Source organism: Amphiura filiformis, chromosome 20, assembly GCF_039555335.1.
Source record: "Amphiura filiformis chromosome 20, Afil_fr2py, whole genome shotgun sequence".
Lineage (NCBI taxonomy): Eukaryota > Metazoa > Echinodermata > Ophiuroidea > Amphilepidida > Amphiuridae > Amphiura > Amphiura filiformis.
In genome coordinates this window covers 22,526,921-22,545,383 of record NC_092647.1, presented here as the reverse complement: position 1 = coordinate 22,545,383, position 18,463 = coordinate 22,526,921, and the positions used below count along the sequence as shown (strand labels likewise).

Below are 18,463 nucleotides of genomic sequence, written 5' to 3'. Positions count from 1 at the left end.
GTCACTGATTTCATGTCCTCTATAAAATGATCAGTTTTGAAAATACTTTCTAGCGTATTTTTTGGATTTTTTGATTGAAAAAAGAAAGAAAAAGAAGATGACATTGCTATCACTATATGTGTACATCCATATCAAAACGACGCACTTGTCGGCTGCTACATGTTTCTCTTTTTAAATAATAGCTAGGAATAAATTTTAAATAATAGCTAGGAACAGTGTTCGAATTAAGGAAATATAAATGGTTGTCCCACGGACAACCAGATTATAATTTCTGGTTGTCCGTCTAAGTTTTTGGTTGTCCGTAGGCCTACAAAGGTGAGTTTTGGCTACAGATTTATGGTTGTCCAGCGGACAACCAAATCAGTATTTTTGGTTGTCCGTCGACTTGTTTAATTGTCCCGGGCGAACGGACAACCACAATTTCGATCGCTGGCTAGGAATGAATATTTATTCGTAGCTATTATGTGAAATGAGACACATGTAGCAGCCGACAAGTGCATCGTTTTGACATGGATGTACACATATGTGATGCGATCAAGCAAAATCAATCGGAACTCGGCAATAATAAATTTTCAGTTTCTTACAGGATAGTAAAAACCATTTACAAAGCTGGATTTTGCAGAAAACCCCATTGAAATTGAACAACCAGTTCCAAAGATATGAGCAATTAAAGAGTTTCCAAAACAAGAAGAAACAAAAGGAATTATTTCCTTTATTTGGCTATATCTCAAAATCAATATTTCCGAGTTCCGACTGATTTTGCTTGATCGCATCACATATGGACCACAATGGCCTCATCCCAATGGCATAGTTCAATAACCTCAATAAAATAAATCATAGTGCAAAATTTGACCTCAAGTTGCAGAGTACGAGTTTTTGTACCCAAATTTTCAAAGGTCATTCAATGATCATGAATGTACAAATGTATAGGAGTTATAGAACTGTGCCTTAGATAGATGAGCATGTTGTGGATCCTAGTGTATAGATAAATATATAAGCAACCTTTTCCGTACAAATTATTTTCTACATCCATTGTTCCATGCAATGCCCACAAAATCACTCATTTATGCTGACCACAAGTATATATATTTTTTTTTCCGGGTCTTAATTTGCAAGATATAAATCTATAATTGATAGTTCCAACATCATTCTCACTCAAGCATAACAGGTGGTCACACATATGTAGCTAATAAATAATCAAATTAATAAATAGTAAATTATTATGAATATATGATCATCGTTGCACACCGTCATCATCCCTATATCTTCGTGTTAAAAATTGCCGTGATAGTACGATGAATCCTCACGTTTTTCAACAACTACACATGGTGATTTTATTCGAGATAGGCTGTGCAACTCAGGCTAAGCATACAATTTGAGATTTTGAGCGCCTGCCACACTGTTTCTATTCTATGTTTTACGATTTTCGCGATGATCAATATATGGCTGGTCGTAACCGCCATTAACGTGGAGCTGCTACGCCAGTAGCTTACTTTTTCGCTCATGGAGCTAAATTGACCAATCATGTTAGATCTTTTCATTACGCTGGAGCCAGTGGATGCATCCTCGCTCCAGAGAGAGAAAACTCTTGCCAAAATTAATGTTTACTATGGGGATTTTAAATAAATCGATTGTAAATAAACCACGACCAGTTGTACAGGATCAATACCATTGTTTGATTAGTGTATAGTCAATGTTACCTTGCATGCATGTGTAATGTGTGTGGCGTGTTTGTTTGTTTGTTTGTCTACTGTGTCAGGCCAGGATCACTGACACCCACGGTACTGATACTCTCATACTATTACGGTGATCATATTGTTGAATGTTGTTGACTTAAAAATAATCATGATGCAGTCATGTCTACAGTAGAACTCATCACGACCTTTGAAGGACTTAAACCCTATTAAAAGCTATTAAACCAAGATAACACTCAATGAAAACGGCTCAACTATGTTACATCAGATCTTCTCTGGTTAAATACACACTGCACTTGTGTCTGTTTTACCTGTGCAATGAGCAATGAGCTGGTATTATAGTTTCAGTTGGGTGAACGATTATAAAGCTTAACGCAAGGTAACAATACTGTGGGCTTTTGTTTACTTAAATGAGACAATAGTCTGCTTATTGTTAACCAGCGTTCTTGAAAATGAGAAGCTTAATGACTTAACACGGTTTAGAAATAATTTCTTCATATTTTTTTGGTACAAAAGTACCAATATTTCCAAACCTAAATTAGCTAAAAATTTAGGACATGTTACAAAACTATATTTTCTAGAATTTCAGAGAATACTTTAAATATTGGCGGTTATTTTTTACACAGTAGTGACGCTAACTAGGCAATGGCCTATACTTCTAACATACACTATTTGTAGAGGTCACGCGTCAATGGTGAGCGCACTGAGTATTGTGTATAGGAAAACGGACAGTAACTACAGTATGTATGGCCTACTACTAGTATATAAAGTAAATCCGAACTGGTTTGCAGTTTGCTGAAGGTCGAATTCCGCAGGGACACCGCGCCCGTTATACACATTAGCTCCCGCCGATACACTGCACCTCGCAGAACTCTGTGCATAGTTTACCACCACTCTGCCTAGCTATATAGTTATGTACAATACTGTATGAGTTTCTTATGAGTGCATGTCCATCTTAATAATAAGTCAGTTCGTACTTTTCATAAACTACTTTTTGAATCATATAACTTTCGTGACCGAGGATATCTTGCAACTTCACGTGACGCCTTCGTCTGGCAAATTCTTAATGAATAAATTCGCTTCACGTAATGAGTAAGTCGTATTTAATTAGTCAGTTTTACGTCGGAGTAATGAAAAACTCTAACATGATCATGATTGGTCAATTTGGCTCCACGGAGCAAAAAGTCAGCTACGCCAGTAGCAGCTCCACGCCAGTGGCGGTTGCGCCTACCATATCAGTATCCCATATGATATTTCTATTGCAAGAAAATTTTATTTGTTGTCAGGTTTTATCTTAAATACACTAACTGGAAATTAAATACACTAATTAGTGAGGACCGGTATTTTGCTGTGGATATGTTTAACTGCAATTTGCGGGTAAAAATTTGAAATCCTGAGTAAACATTTTGATCATATTCAACTCTTTGAGAAAAAATTTATATAAAAGAATGCATGTAAAATCCAGCTGCAATACAATGTACATTATTGACACACTATCACTCTCTTTATCTACGGCAATAATAGAATATCGATTTCAATCGAATTGAATACGATGCTCAGTTTTGAGTTTGTAGTTGACTACTAAGCGACCTAAGCGATCGATTGCTAGCCAATCAGATAGAACTCCTTTTCTTGCGTTCGGTGAAATACCAGTCGCCCGTCGCTCACCAACGGAGTATTAAATTTATATTTATCGAATAGGAAGTTGACACTGTGCGTTGTTCATCCTTTTATTATTTAAATGACATTGCTATAGATATATATCATATATGCAACTTTTTCCCTGCAAATTATTTTCTACATCCATTGTGCCATGCTATGCCCACAAAATCACTCATTTATGCTGACCACAAGTATATTTTATTTTTTTCCAGGTCTTAATTAATTTGCAAGATATTCATCTATAATTGATAGTTCCAACATCATTCTCACTCAAGCATAACAGGTGGTCACACATATGTAGCTAATAAATAATCAAATTAATAAATAGTAAATTATTATATGATCATCGTTGTTCATTCCTCGTCATTTAAATCAATTTAAATCAATTAAAAATATTATCATACAGATGACAACTTCTAGCTAATAAATAATCAAATTTATAAATAGTAAATTATTATGAATATATGATCATCATCGTTCATCCTTTCATTATCATTTAAATCAATTTAAATCAATTAAAAATATTATCATACAGATGACAACTTCTAAATAATCAAATTTATAAATAGTAATTAATATGAATATATGATCATCATCATTCATCCTTTCATTATCATTTAAATCAATTTAAATCAATTAAAAATATTATCATACAGATGACAACTTATAGCTAATAAATAATCAAATTTATAAATAGTAAATTATTATGAATATATGATCATCATCGTTCATCCTTTCATTATCATTTAAATCAATTTAAATCAATTAAAAATATTATCATACAGATGACAACTTCTAGCTAATAAATAATCAAATTTATAAATAGTAAATTATTATGAATATATGATCATCATCATTCATCCTTTTATTATCATTTAAATCAATTTAAATCAATTAAAACAAGAAAATATTATCACACAGATGACAACTTCTACTACTGCATCTGTGAAAATAATCAATAATAATGCCACCAAGCTCATCAAGACACATGTGTTAAACGTCAATATTGACTAGACAATATACATGTATATAGCTACAGAGCATCGCTTAGCATTGAGAATGCAATATTGAGTACATACATGTACAAAACAGTTTTGCACAGGCCTGTACGCAGGATTTTTTTGGGGGGTGCTGATTTTGACAAGTGGACTTTTTTCCAAGGGGGTGATTTTGTGAAAAGGTGGACTTTCTTTCCCAAATTTGGACCTTTTTTGACCAAAAACCTTGATTTTTTTGCTCGCTGCACTTGCAAATTCCGAAATTTTGGGACCTTTTGATCACTTTTGGGGGGGGGGGGCACGACCGCACCCCTCGTTCCCCTGGTTTTGCAGGGTTGTACATCTGTAGCTACTAGCTACGTTGGGAGTAGCCTCTTCTTCTGGTGAACATGGCTCTGGGATTATCAGACACATTGAATGGTGTGCTTTGGCCACATTTTTGGTGGTAACTTGGACCTGACTTACTCTAACACCCTATAGGGGCCTAGGGGTTTGGTCAGAGGGGCCCTATGTGTTACCCAGCCCCATCGTTGAACGGGAGGTACCCAGGATTTGTGTCAGTTAGGGTTAGTGATAGGTTCAGTCAGGGTTATAGCTATGGTGGGCGTCACCGGACAGCCCTGCCCGGGACTGACGCTGGTCACCCAGCACAACAAAAAAAATTCAATTATTTTTAAACAAATTATTTTTTCACCAAAAAAGGTACCCCCAAGCTTATTCCCCGATCACTTGCGTTCCCTAAAAAAATTGTGTCCCCCAGCACCCAACTTGAACTAGCTACAACCCTGGGTTTTGTTGAACCTTGAATGTATACGTATTAAGTTAAAGTGGTTCTGCTCTGCTCTTTAGGTTTAGACCCCCACTCTCATCACACTCATCACCCTCCCTCTCTCATCACAGCAAAAATACTCAAATGTTGCACAGGGTTTATAGCTAGACCGGGGCACAATCTTTTTCAGGATTGGAGAATAGTTTTTTACTCTTTTTATGATCAATAAATCATTTGTGGAAAAATATTTTTTTTTTTAGTGCCTGTCGGCGCCGGTCCGTGCCAGCTACCCCCGCGCCGACCGGCGTGGCTATGACCCTGATGTTGCAAACATGTTAATTGTCCATTCAGTACTTACGGTTCTCTAAATATTGGACAAGCTTCTAAAACGGCTTTGTTGAACTTGGATTCTATGTATTCTAGATGAGGTGGTGCTGCGCGACTCTTCAGATTGAGTATCTTGAATATGAGGATGTACAGGAAGAATATGACACTGGCTACGACAAAAAACGTCATGATGGTGTGGAGTGTCTGCCAATCATCAACCTGTCAAAACAGTCAAAAGTAACAATAAAAGTTGAGTGAGTCTTTTTCATACGTATTATTATACAGATAGGTGTACCATGTGTTTTGTGACAGTGGGTAATTTTTTATTTTTTTGCTCATTTAGTGGGGCAATTTTTTTCCCCAAAACTTCCAGGTCCCAAATTTCTAAATTCAACTAGAATTTTGCGGTTCTTGGGTTGCGCAATTCTCAACTATGGTACGAGAGGTTGCGGGTTCTAAACCCTGGCGGTGCCTAGTATGCTCTTGTGGAAAAATTGAGTTGGCTTGAAATTCCCCTGGACAAGGAACTTACTGCTAATTGTCTCGTTGTAACGTGTACGAAACTCAGAGAGCTGATCCTGGTTGCGAAGGCTATTTGTGGAATGTCTAGGGTGTGCGCTCTTGTAGCAGCAAAGTCCCTGAATTGTTGTTCTAAATGGTTTTATGGAATGATGTGGGACAGTAGTGGTCAGCAACAACCTGTAAAGTGTGCTGAGGCTTGTGGATCAACGTCTCTAGGCATTTTGCCTTTGTGCACAATAAATCACTGCACTCTCTGAAGCATCAGCCCAATGCCTTGACACACATCTTTTTTAACCAGGGCGATTTCACTTGAAGCTGGGGATTTAAAAATAATTCCAATTAAAAAAAAATTGAATAAAATAAATCTTCCAAATTAGCATATTTTGTTACAGAAACCTAACAGAGTTTGGAGGCCGCTAATTTCCAACTCTGCACCAAATCACATCACGATATGCCTTACAAGTTTTAAGAATGGCACTTGGAAGCTCAGATAGAATGTCGGAATGACTGATGGACAATCAGATAACAATCAGCGGATATGGCCTTTGATTTATAACCTAAGAGCTTGCTCAGTGTGCGTGGGTTCGAGTCCCCGTCCCACCGCTGTGTTGCGCCCTTGGGCAAGGTGCTTTGCCTCGCTTGCCTCACCCCACCCAGGTGCAATGGGAAGCTGTTAGGGGTAGTCAGTGTCATTGCACTTATGAACCCTGCGCTATTTGTAGGCTGCAAACATGGTTCCAATATATTCTAATGACAACGGAATAAATATAAAGCGCTTTGAGCCCTGTTTACAGCATAAAGCGCTATATAAATATCTACATTTATTTATTTGTTTTTAAAACATACAAATACTCCAGTAGATGCAAAAAACATATGTGAAGGAGATATTATGAGGATATATTTAATTCAGGGTGTCAGTGATTCCAGCCAAAAAAAATAGTATTTAAAAGTTGTATTGGGTACAGATCATTTTGACTCTCCCTGTATGATTGCAATTTATTTTTTCCCTCCAATTAAACAGAAAAACCTTTCATCCTTGACTATCACGGTCATCAGCCATCGCAGTCGGCCAAGGATGACTATTTCTTCTTGGCCAACTCAGAAGAAAGAATAAATTGCAATCAGATCATACTTTGCATGACTGCATTTCCTAATACAACCTTCAATACAGTACTAAAACACAAATTGCTGAACTTTCAATGCAGTTATGGAAAATTACACAATAAGCTCAATGACATTGACAAGCAAAACAAAAATACATAATGGTTCTTGAATTGGATATTTTAAACTCCTCAACAAAAGTTTGGAAAGTTTTTTCAAGCATCTGTATCTCAAATTATTTGTGACATATATTCATATCGTGTTGCATATCAATGGATAGCTACTAAGGCTGGCATTTTTCGGCGGGTATTCGGGTACCGCCGAGATTACATTACCGGCAGGAAATACCCTGCCCGGTACCAAATTTAAAAAAAAAAAAAAAAAGTTTTTAATTTTTTCGGTTTTGTAGTGTCCCCGGACCTAGACCTAAACGCTAGATCAATCAATCAATCAATCAATCAATCAATCTTTATTTCATTCAAAATACAACAATACAATAACAGCAAAAACAACACATTTGAATGAGGAGATGCTCAGAAGGCCAAAAAGGCCTGAACAAGCACCCCCTTAACCTTAGCCTAAGTTTCTTAATTTGTCTAATAAAATACAATTACATACATACAAACACCCCCACCCTCTTTCATACATTCATGTAGAAACGAACTAAGCAGGAAAAAAATGATGAATAAAGAACATGCAGAATATAAATTAGGATTTCATAACATTTGCTCACGTCACGTATATCGCACAAGAAAGCTGACATTTTGTGAATATAGTATAAATGCTAAGAGATCAGTGAATTTTAATCGATTTTTTGTTTTAAAAGGGAGAAAAATAAAAATAAGTAAATCCAAACTAAGAGGTATTAAGTGTACATTTCTATAAGGTTTGTTTTAATTTGGGATCTAAAGAGTTTTACTGATGTAGCCGTTTTGGCGCATCTGTCAATCGAATGCCATTTTCTTGGCCCGGCGGTTCTTATTGTTTTGTTAGCAAACTCTGTTTTTGTAAGACAGATCTTGTAATCTTCAGCGTTTCTTGTGTGATACCTGAGGTGATTCCTCTGCTCAACAAAATAACTATTGAAGGCCTTTGGTAACTGATTGGTATTATACTTGTACATAAAAGTGCTTAGTTCGAGATCATAACTATCATAAACATTAAGCAAATTGTAATTCTTGAAAATAGGGGCTGAGTGACTTAAAAGTGACTATTCGATATCATTCTAAGGGCTTTTTTTGAAGTTTGAAAATCTTTTTCCAAATATTTTTGACAAGTATTTCCCCATGCTAAGATACCATAGTTTATGTAAGGAAGTATTAAAGTACAATATAGTGAATACATTATTCGCTCGGGGACAAAATGTTTCAGTTGGTTTATTACACCAACACCTCTAGATATATTCTTTGAGATGTTGGTAATATGAAATTTCCAGGTTAAATTCTCATCAATTGTCACTCCAAGAAATTTGGTCTTATTCAACCTTTCCAGGATTACATTATCTAATATAATATTTTGAGTAACATTGTACAATACGTGTGATGTTTTGTGATGTGTACCAAGCACCATATAATTAGTCTTGCTTGCATTCACTGATAGCTTATTAGCCTTAAACCAATTATTTACTTCTTTTAATTCATTGTTGATAAGATCGTATTTGGACACAATGTCCTTATGTGAATAAGTTATAGTAGTATCATCGGCAAACAAGACAAATTTTAGAATGGTGGAAGTATTTATGATATCATTAACATACAAAATGAACAATAATGGGCCTAGGATGGAGCCTTGAGGTACTCCACATATTATATCTTTATGTTCAGATTTACAAGAATTGTAATACACATACTGTTTTCTATTATGTAAGTAATCTTTAAACCATTTTAAAACGCTTTCCTCTAAAACCATAATGTTCCAGTTTATGTAATAAAATACTATGGTCGATAGTGTCAAAGGCTTTTGACAAATCTAAGAAAATCCCAACAGTTGTCTCATTGTTTTCGACAGCATTACTAATTTTGTCAATAAATTCCAAGATAGCCATATAGGTAGAATGTTTAGATCTAAAGCCAAATTGCTTATCATTTAGAATTTCATATTTATCAATGTAATGTATGCATCTGTTGAACACAAGCCTTTCAAGTATTTTTGAAAAGCATGGCAGAACAGAAACTGGACGATAGTTTGAGAAAACTTCTGGATTTTCTTTCTTATAAATGGGAATTACCTTTGCGATTCATGGTTGACCTAAAAAAAAAATTTAAAAAAATTTCAAGATGTTTTGTATTTTTACCCGCCCGAAAAACGCGCCGGGTACCCGGGTACAAAATTACCCGAAAATGCCAGGCCTAATAGCTACAATACTCCCCTTTACAATGACACCATATAAAACAATAACTTTTTTCACGGCTGAGTACACGCCTTGTGAATGTAGTGGGGTCTCAAACAGAATTTGCCAAATTGAGCATTATTCTTTGCAGCAAGCTGCAATCCCATATCTTCACAATCTGGGACCTACAAATGTAATGCAATCCTTCAACATGTTCAAGATGACACCGCTCGCCCCACAGAGCCACGGTAGTCAACGACTACCTACAGAATATGGGAGTAGAGCCTAAATGGCCTGCCATCGAGCCAGACCCAGGGGCCAGACCTCAACCCTATTGAACACTTGTGGGATCAGCTTGATCGTGCTGTACATGCCAGAGAAGCCCATGCAACCACATTGAATGACCTGCGACAAATCATTGTTGAAGAATAGAATGCCATGCCACAGTAATGTGTAACCAGGTCGGTGAGCAGCATGAGGAGAAGGTGCTTGACTAATATTGTGGCTGCCTGTGGTTTTTCCATCCGCTATTGATGTTAGTGGCTAGCGTTGTTTGAGCACAGAATAATTGTCAATTTGGCAAATTCTGTTTGAGACCCCACTACATTCACAAGGCGTGTACTCAGCCGTGAAAAATGGTATTGTTTCAAATAGGGTGTCATTGTAAAGGGGAGTATGGTAGCTATCCATTGATATGCAACACGATATGAATATGTCATAAATATTTTGAGATATAGATGCTTGAAAAAAATTTCCAAACTTTTGTTGAGGAGTTTATTATTATGAGAAAGTAGTGCTGTAATCGATAAGCTTTCTGGGTATCGATATGTCGGGAGGCAAACATTCGACATGTCGATACTATTATCGATACTCACGCAGTTTGAAACACGGATTTGAGTTTGCCAATTTTATTATCAGTAAGTTCCAGAAACAAGTTAACAACAAGTGTATGATGCATGTATTCTAGATGTAAAGCTCACCTTGGAATTGGGAGACGGTAATTTGAGTATTTGACGGTAATTTGAGACCTGATTTGAGATAATCTAAGCATGTATGCCATATGTCGTTTGTGTATCGATACTGACATTGAGTGTTTCGACATGTCGGAAGTCTATGTATTTTCCGACTATCGATACTTACGACAATCGATTACAGCACTATGAGAAAGTCTCCACATATAAACACTGAGCCAGTAAGAAATTCACTGACCATCCATGACTTGAACCTTGGACCTTCGCTCTACCAATTAAGCTGATGAGTCAGATGAAGACTAGCAGTGATGTTATTATGCCTTCAGTTCAATTCCCATTTCATACTACGGTAAATATTATTATTATTACACAATAGTTATACATGTAGGGCGGTCTACACAGTACACAGCACCTTGCAAAATCAAAATTTACACAATGAACAATAACACTGAAAAAAATATGCAATTTGTAAGACAAGTTTAAGAAAGTATGCTGCTTAAGTTTCATTTTTCAAGGAGGGTGGTACAGGCTGCCAAAACGCTTGGATCCCCGTAACATCACCTGGAAGAACTCTGAGGACCTGTGGCGCTTTCACAGGTTTTTTTTTAAAGGTAACACCGTTTGGTTGCAGTGGTTAATGGAGCAGGGTTTATTAATTTTAAAGAGCTAGGAGAATATGATGTGTATTACATGTCCAAGATTGGACCTTGTGGAATCACATGTGATCAGTGTTCCATGTAAAATTCAACCTACGGATACAAGGATTGACGTGTGTGCTGGCGATGCACTGACAATAAGAAGCACAAAACCACTGTCAGAGCTGGGTAATTTTTTAACCAAATGCACCACGCCATACCAGACGTGATTTCTTTCATCAAGAACTTTCTTGATGGCCATCTGCTTGTTAAATGTGCGCAATTTACAGCAGTTCATTACAGCATAACCGTCAGGGTTCGAATTAAGAAAATAAAAGGAGTTGTCCCACGGACAACCAGGTTGTAATTTCTGGTTGTCCACCAAAGTTTTTGGTTGTCCGTAAATAAAGTGGAGTGAGTGAACAATTTTATGAACAATACTCTTAAATATTTAACAATTCATCAGTTGTGTCAGGTTTGAGCAAACTAATATGCTGAAAAAGTGACTTATGGCTGTAGATCTTTGGTTGTCCGCCGGACAAAAGAGCATTATTTTCGGTTGTCCGGTGCATGTTTTGGTTGTCCCGGGCGAACGGACAACCAAAATTTCGAACACTGATAACCGTGGTCTTGGTGACTTCATCTGATTTGGTCTCAATATGTCAAAGATGTAATGATTCAGTGGGTCTGGGAAGATGTCATATACGGTGAGAAGAAATTCACTGGTATGATCTTTGAAATCGACAAGAATTTATTTGGCCGGAAAGTCAAATATCACTTCTAACCCCGGAGCACAGGAGAAAGTGTGGGTAGTTGGATTGGTAGAGAGAAGCAGTGAAAATTGCATAATGTATCCTGTTGAAAACAGAAGCAGAGCTACGCTGATGAATATCATCAATTGGCATGTGGAAGTAGGCTCCACCATCTACACTGATGGGTAGGTGGGGTACAGGGTCTTACATGTAGGCAGTATTTGAAGGTTTGGGTGTGTAAATTTAAGATTTGTGTACAAAGTATAGGCCATGTGGGCAAAAACTGGGTGTGTATTTACAAATTTGGGTGTGTAAAACACTCTCTACACGGCTGGCTGGCTGCCTAAGCTCTTGGTGGGGTATCAAAAACTCAATTACGCAGGATACCGCCATTTCACGGTAATTCAATCAAGACTCCTTAAAAAAAGGTACAGAAATGTTCAAACCGGTGAGATCATTAAAGTTGATACTAACTAAATTGAAGGCACATGGATGAATGCAAAGGATCACTTTGTTAGGATTCACAGGTTCACTTTAAGGCCCATTTGTGTGAGATAATGTGGCGAAATTTCCATAGAGGATTACCCGGTGAGCCTGGGTGAAGTTTACCAAATGTTCTTTGACCTGTTCAGTGACGTGTACAGCGGTGATGGCCCGGCACGCCAAACCGCACCATTCCCGCTGTTTGATGAGTATCAAGCAGAATGAAGTCGACGTTCAAGTGCATTCAGCTATAGAACGTCCGCCACGCACCTCCTGCATGCTGTGCAAAGAATCAATCTTGACCATGATTATGCTTGTGTATCAAGTGCCAGAAACGGAAAGTTAAGCCAAAGGATCAGTACTCCAGCAAATGTTCGCAATTTATTCCCGAGACCCCTAGCCCACCCGATGAGCAACTGCCTGGACCAAGCAGGCCTGCAACATCACAACGGCATATGCCGGCGGGGTTTGTAGAGTGCACACAGGCAGCCATTGGGACATCGCGCTACACGCTCGTGATGTACGCTTTGCGCACATTCTCTATTTTTGTGAGAATCAATTGATTCTCGCAAAATATCTTCAGGAGAATCAACTTTCATTCTCCTCACCTCCAACAGCAACAAGTCTCAGGCCCTGACAATAATAGGGAAAACTTGTCCCCGAAATGCTTCATGGATCGTCATTTCATAAATTTTCGACTTTTTCAAACTAAAATTCTACACACTAAGAATAAATTGTGCGAAAATGGTCCACCAAATCGCTTCAATTTAGGCCCGGTCCACACGAGTGTGTTTTTTCCCGTCGATTACGATCGTGTCATAATCGTATTATAATATTAGTACCGTGTGCCCGCTCAATGTCGTCGGCATACTACAATCGTGTCATCATTCGCGAATGATGAAAATTTCCATCATTGGGCGGTTTCTAGCATGATCGTGTATGCGTAATTAATGATGAAAATTACCCGTGTGTACGCATTTTGTCGTTGTATTTATGTTTACTCAATGGGCTTCGTAATTACCGTAGCGTGAATTTATTACGACACAATGACGAGGTGCTGACCGTGTGAACGCTCTCATCATTCATGTATCATAATTGTGTCATAATCGGGTAATTACGACACGATGACGAAAATATACTAGTGTGGACTAGGCCTAAGTCTTCATTAAATTGCAAAAATGTCCAACTTACATACCCCCCTGCGTATTATAAATGAATTAATAAGTGCCAATTTTTTTCCCTACTTTCGAGACATTTGCAGATGTATATATTTAACGCTATTGTAACAAAATTTTCAGTGCTAAATCGACCCTGCACAATGCATACCTGCCAACATTGTAAAAATAAAAATCTGTACAGGGTGCGCGCGACCCGGGGCGCGCGAAGCACATGCTCACCCATAACGGCGCATACTTGCCAACCTTTGGAACTTAGGTCGGTGTCTAATTAGAGTGAAGTGAGAAGCGAAACAAAAAAGAAGTTATAGACCCTAAATTACTTGTTATTCAAGGTTGGAAAAAAATTAAATTTTTTTTTTTGAATTTTTTTTTTTTCTAATTTTTTTTTTATTTCAAAGTTTTTGGCAACTTTAGAGAACCACTGGACCTATTCTGAAATGCTAAGATCATTCACAGGTAATTTGAAAAAAATTTGAAAAAAAAATTACGAAAAAATTACAGTTTGTTATCCTTATTATGTAAACCATTAACTATAGTGTTTACCTCTTCATGTATCACATATGTGACCGTCCCACGGCTAATGAGCCGTAAATTCCTCCCCGTCAATTTTGTTTTATTTCGTGTTTAAAAATAAACATCATAAACTTAAAAATGGTATATCATTTGACTTCAAACGATATCCAGAAGCGAGGTTATGGTTTTTTAAACTTTGCTCCTTCAACAAAATTATAGCTTTTTACGCTTTTACATGTGCCTCTTTTTCCACATTTAAATATCAAACAGTCTTAATTGGCGGTCATTTCAAATCATCCCCAAGTCAACGAGGTTTAAGAAATTTCTCTCATTGTTAATTGTTGGTTATGCATACCTGTACAAAATACAATGCCTGGTAACCCACCACTTGAACAGGATTTAGCAAAAGCAAACAAAGACCAGAGCTATTAAAAGTTCTATAGCCATCTAAGGTAGAAGCTTATTATCCACTTCAACTATAGGATTATTGATTAGTTTTTGACTATCAAAATAAGACGGATGTCGGGCCAGCTTAAGTTACCGATGAATACGACCTTCGTACACATTTTACACCGTAACTCAGAATACACTTTAGGGAATTTACGGCTCATTTGTGCTGCCGGGTCACATATTATAAATGGATTGGTTTTCCATGCATTTATAATATGTGCTACATGAAGAGGTAAATATTGGTTAATGGTTTGCATATATTAAAAATAACAAACTGTAATTTGTTCGTAATTTTTTCCAATTTTTTATAAAATTAACTGTGAATGATCCTTATGATCCTAGCACTTCAGAATAGGTCCAGTGGTTCTCCAAAGTCGCCAAAAACTTTGAAAAACAAAATCTAAAAAAAACGAAAAAAAAAAACGAATCCGATTAAATCGGAGCGGTTGGCAGGTATGACAATGAACCGCCTGGCATTGCCGTCAATCGGCAGACCGTCATAACGCCCTCATTTTGGCTGTGAGATTGCGTGAGTTTGTTGACACTTCTAAGAAATCTGACCTCGGATAGCATCGTACATCAGCGAAGCTCTGGCGTGCCTGTGGCCCGTGTGTTCTTGTATACCGCTGAACTTAGTACCTGGAGGATTGTGCGATGTGCGGTTAAAACATGTGATAGTTTTGCTGCGCCATCACAATCGAGGGAATCATTTACAATCATTGGGGTGACATGATTTTGGGATGATTATTTCACTGATTACAAGCCGACGTCAAACGTCGGCTTGTTCTGTCTTCTTCCAATTCTTCTTCTTCTTTCTATCTGGCAACTCGTGACATTTTGCGTGACTTGCCACGTTTCGCCCTAGCTCTCTTATGCTTCGACAGATTTCAACCATACTTGAGCCAAATGACCACTGGACTCGGCCAAACCTTACATTTGACTTTGACCTGACTGTGACCTTTGACCTTGATCTTATGGCCAAAAATATTGATTTCACAAAAAATGCTACTCCTTCCACAAATTACATGCAATGGTCATGTGACTCATGTATATGAATCAACATGTGGCAGTGCTTAAAACTTATCAAAAAGAATTGAGGTCAAAGGTCATTAAGGGGTCATTTCCGGTAAAAGTCTGAAAAATTTGTAAAAATATTCAAAAAATCACTGTCTTTACAAATTACATAGCAGAGAGTCGCCATTAGCACACATGCATTGCTACTAGCCAGGGTCTTTAGGATGCCTACAGTTTCGGGGTCAAAGGTCATTAAGGGGTTACTTCCGGTCAAAAACCAAAATTATCAAAATGTTCAAAACATTTTTATCTCAAAATGTAAACAGACCAGAATAATATAACCAACATACATGAATTAGTGTTCCCTGATGTATGCATGATATTTTTATTTTGGGGGTCAAAGGTCATTAAGGGGTCACTTCCTGTTTTTAGCTGAATAACTTCAAGAATTTTTATCTCAAGAACTGAACATGTTAGAATTTTTTAATTAAAATTGGAACAATGCATTTTGTCGGTGTACATAAGGTGTTTTTTTCATTGAGGTCAAAGGTCATTAAGGGGTCAAAAGGTCAAACAAAAATTTAAAAAAATCAAAATCCATGTATAAGTTCCGATTAAGCTGAAATTGACCAGAAATATTTCTTATGACATCCTAAGCACAATGCAAGAGCAGTTGACCCCATCCGTGACCCAGGGGTCAAGTTATAGGGGTCAAATTGCGGCTTGTATTCAGCGTCTGTTGACTCTAGTTTTGACTGATTTGTACATATTACGGAGGATGATTGGTAATATAACCTGCAGCTATGATTAATACAAGGACTGCTGTTAAATGTGATTCGACGATAATTGAATACATGGTGAATTACGGAGATTTTCTATGCAGAATTTGAAGTGCCTCTTGAGTTGTTTTGACATTGGAAACCTAAATGGAGCTTTATACAAGGAGATTTATACCGAGGAGCTGTGTCTTCATTTTCGTTTGCACAGTGAGGATCTCCGCTTGGAACTCATCAATGCATCCCGGAACTGGTTAATTTTCAAGTAGCGCTGGCATCGACTGCATAAAGAGAGGCCTTTCTGCAGTAACTTGTACATGAATAGACATAGTCAAATCACTAGATCTAGTGTCAATCAACATGATCAAGGTGCACCTAAACATGATAAATAGAATGACCATTAAAAACATACAGGGTTTACACACACGTTTTACTTGGTATTGCATTAAATACATGTGTATTAGACAGGGTTTGATTTAAAGGCCCATTCAGTGATTTGCTCATCCGGACGATCGTAAAAATCATCAAAATTCAGATTTTGGTACCTTTGTAATTGGCATAGATGTGCTAACATAGCCTGCTAGTGGTTCGGTTGAAAGCCGTGTATTTTAGACAAAATAAAGCATTTGCATGATTCTGGACTTTTGATACTGACAGTACAAAAAGTCCGACTCGAGATCGAAAGAAGCTCACTCTCCACGTACCAACACGCGTTGTATTGTTTCTACTACTTATTACATCAGTAGCTACTATTTTAAACAAAATACACAATTTTAACTGTTTTTCATATTTGAATTGACCGTTAGTTTGCCTCGGTGACCTTTAATTGCTTATTTTGTTTTCTACTACAAAATTGTAGCTTAAAAGCGTCTGTTTTAAATCAATTTAGACTCTACTTCCCCGTGTTAGAAACACTGGACTAGGAAGTTTTTCCAGTCGATTAATTGGGCGCACTGTACGAAAATCTCGATTTTCTCAGAGTTGAAGTAGAAAACCTTTCTAAAACTTCAGTTTTTTGACTAATTTGTCGATGTATTCAGGGGAAAAGTGGTTTAATGAAATTCTGTAGACTTATTCTTTATTTCTGAGCAACTCTGACAAATTTCCATTTTTTTAATGTTCCTGTGAAATCACTGAAAGGGCCTTTAACTGGTGTTGTGGAGCAAAATGCTCCCCATTTTGGACAACCTGCTACACAAATTTCAGCTTGTATAGCAATATTTTACAATGTAAACATATATATGCTAATATTTAAGAACATCGCCTAAATAAGGTTTTCGCTAAAAATTGCTATGCAAATTTTTCAAAGTAAATCGAACCCTGGTATTGGATCCAATTTATTGTGTATGGTTTTAAATGTTTTATTATGTGTCCTAGTGATTTCATTTTATTGATTATTATAGGTAGGCCTATGCCAGGTGAATTCAAATTTGCCATCAAACTGCAACATTTTATATATCAAATTAAAGCCCTTGAGTAAAGAAAGCTAAAACTGAAAACCTTTTTGTCATAGCACTTTCCGTAGTAAAGTTACATCTTGTCAAAGATTGACTTTCATCAAAAAGATTCAGCTAACAAAACAGCATTTCGGTGGTGTTTCTAGATCTTAGTCTCATGATGATAGCATATAGGGCTGCTAAGAATACGCGATTTTGGAGTCTAAAAAAAACACACCCCGGTTTCCCAAAAAACGCAAAAATCCGCAATTTCACGCCAGAAACACCAAAAAAAATGTCGCGGATTTGGAGAGTCCCTGGACCTAACATCAAGTGCTAGCATCATTAAAAAAAAATTAAAAGGAAAAAAAAAGCATTTGGAGCCAAAATATGCATTGCAAATTGCGCCGCAAATAACGCAATTGCGTATTCTTAGCAGCCCTATGATAGCAGCTTTTCTATGTGCAACTGCTATCAAAATCCCTAGAGCTAAAATTCCATGTGCGAGTGTCTCATCACCATAAAAAAGCATATATTTGGGTTAAGTGAAGTATAGAAAACCAGGTGGTGGCTGCATTGCATTCTCTAAATTCAGTTAATTTTTATCGTCAACCGTGTAATTGAATGGGATTACTTTGAAATTTTAAAACGATTGAAATATCACAAACAAATAGGCCTATGTTGATAAATAATATAAATACAAACCTTGTGAAAACTGTTGGGGTTCGATAATGAATCCCACAAAACTAACCGACTATATTGGAAAATGCCATACGCCCGGGCGGTTTCACAAGTTGCCGGCTCGATCATGTCATCCGCCGCCTCTAGAAAACATACTTATGTAGGTTTCCTT

The 18,463-nt window shown here is 37.1% G+C and overlaps 1 protein-coding gene across 1 annotated transcript in view; it reads right to left on the bottom strand.

Moving 5' to 3' along the window:
* Nucleotides 1–18,463, bottom strand: part of LOC140142734 (monoacylglycerol lipase ABHD2-like) — a 39,390-nt gene that overhangs the window by 19,740 nt on the left and 1,187 nt on the right. Inside the window, exon 2 of the mRNA XM_072164727.1 lies at nt 5,482–5,669. Coding sequence (XP_072020828.1) covers nt 5,482–5,639 — 158 coding nt within the window. The 5' untranslated portion in view covers nt 5,640–5,669. The remainder of the gene's footprint in view (nt 1–5,481; nt 5,670–18,463) is intronic.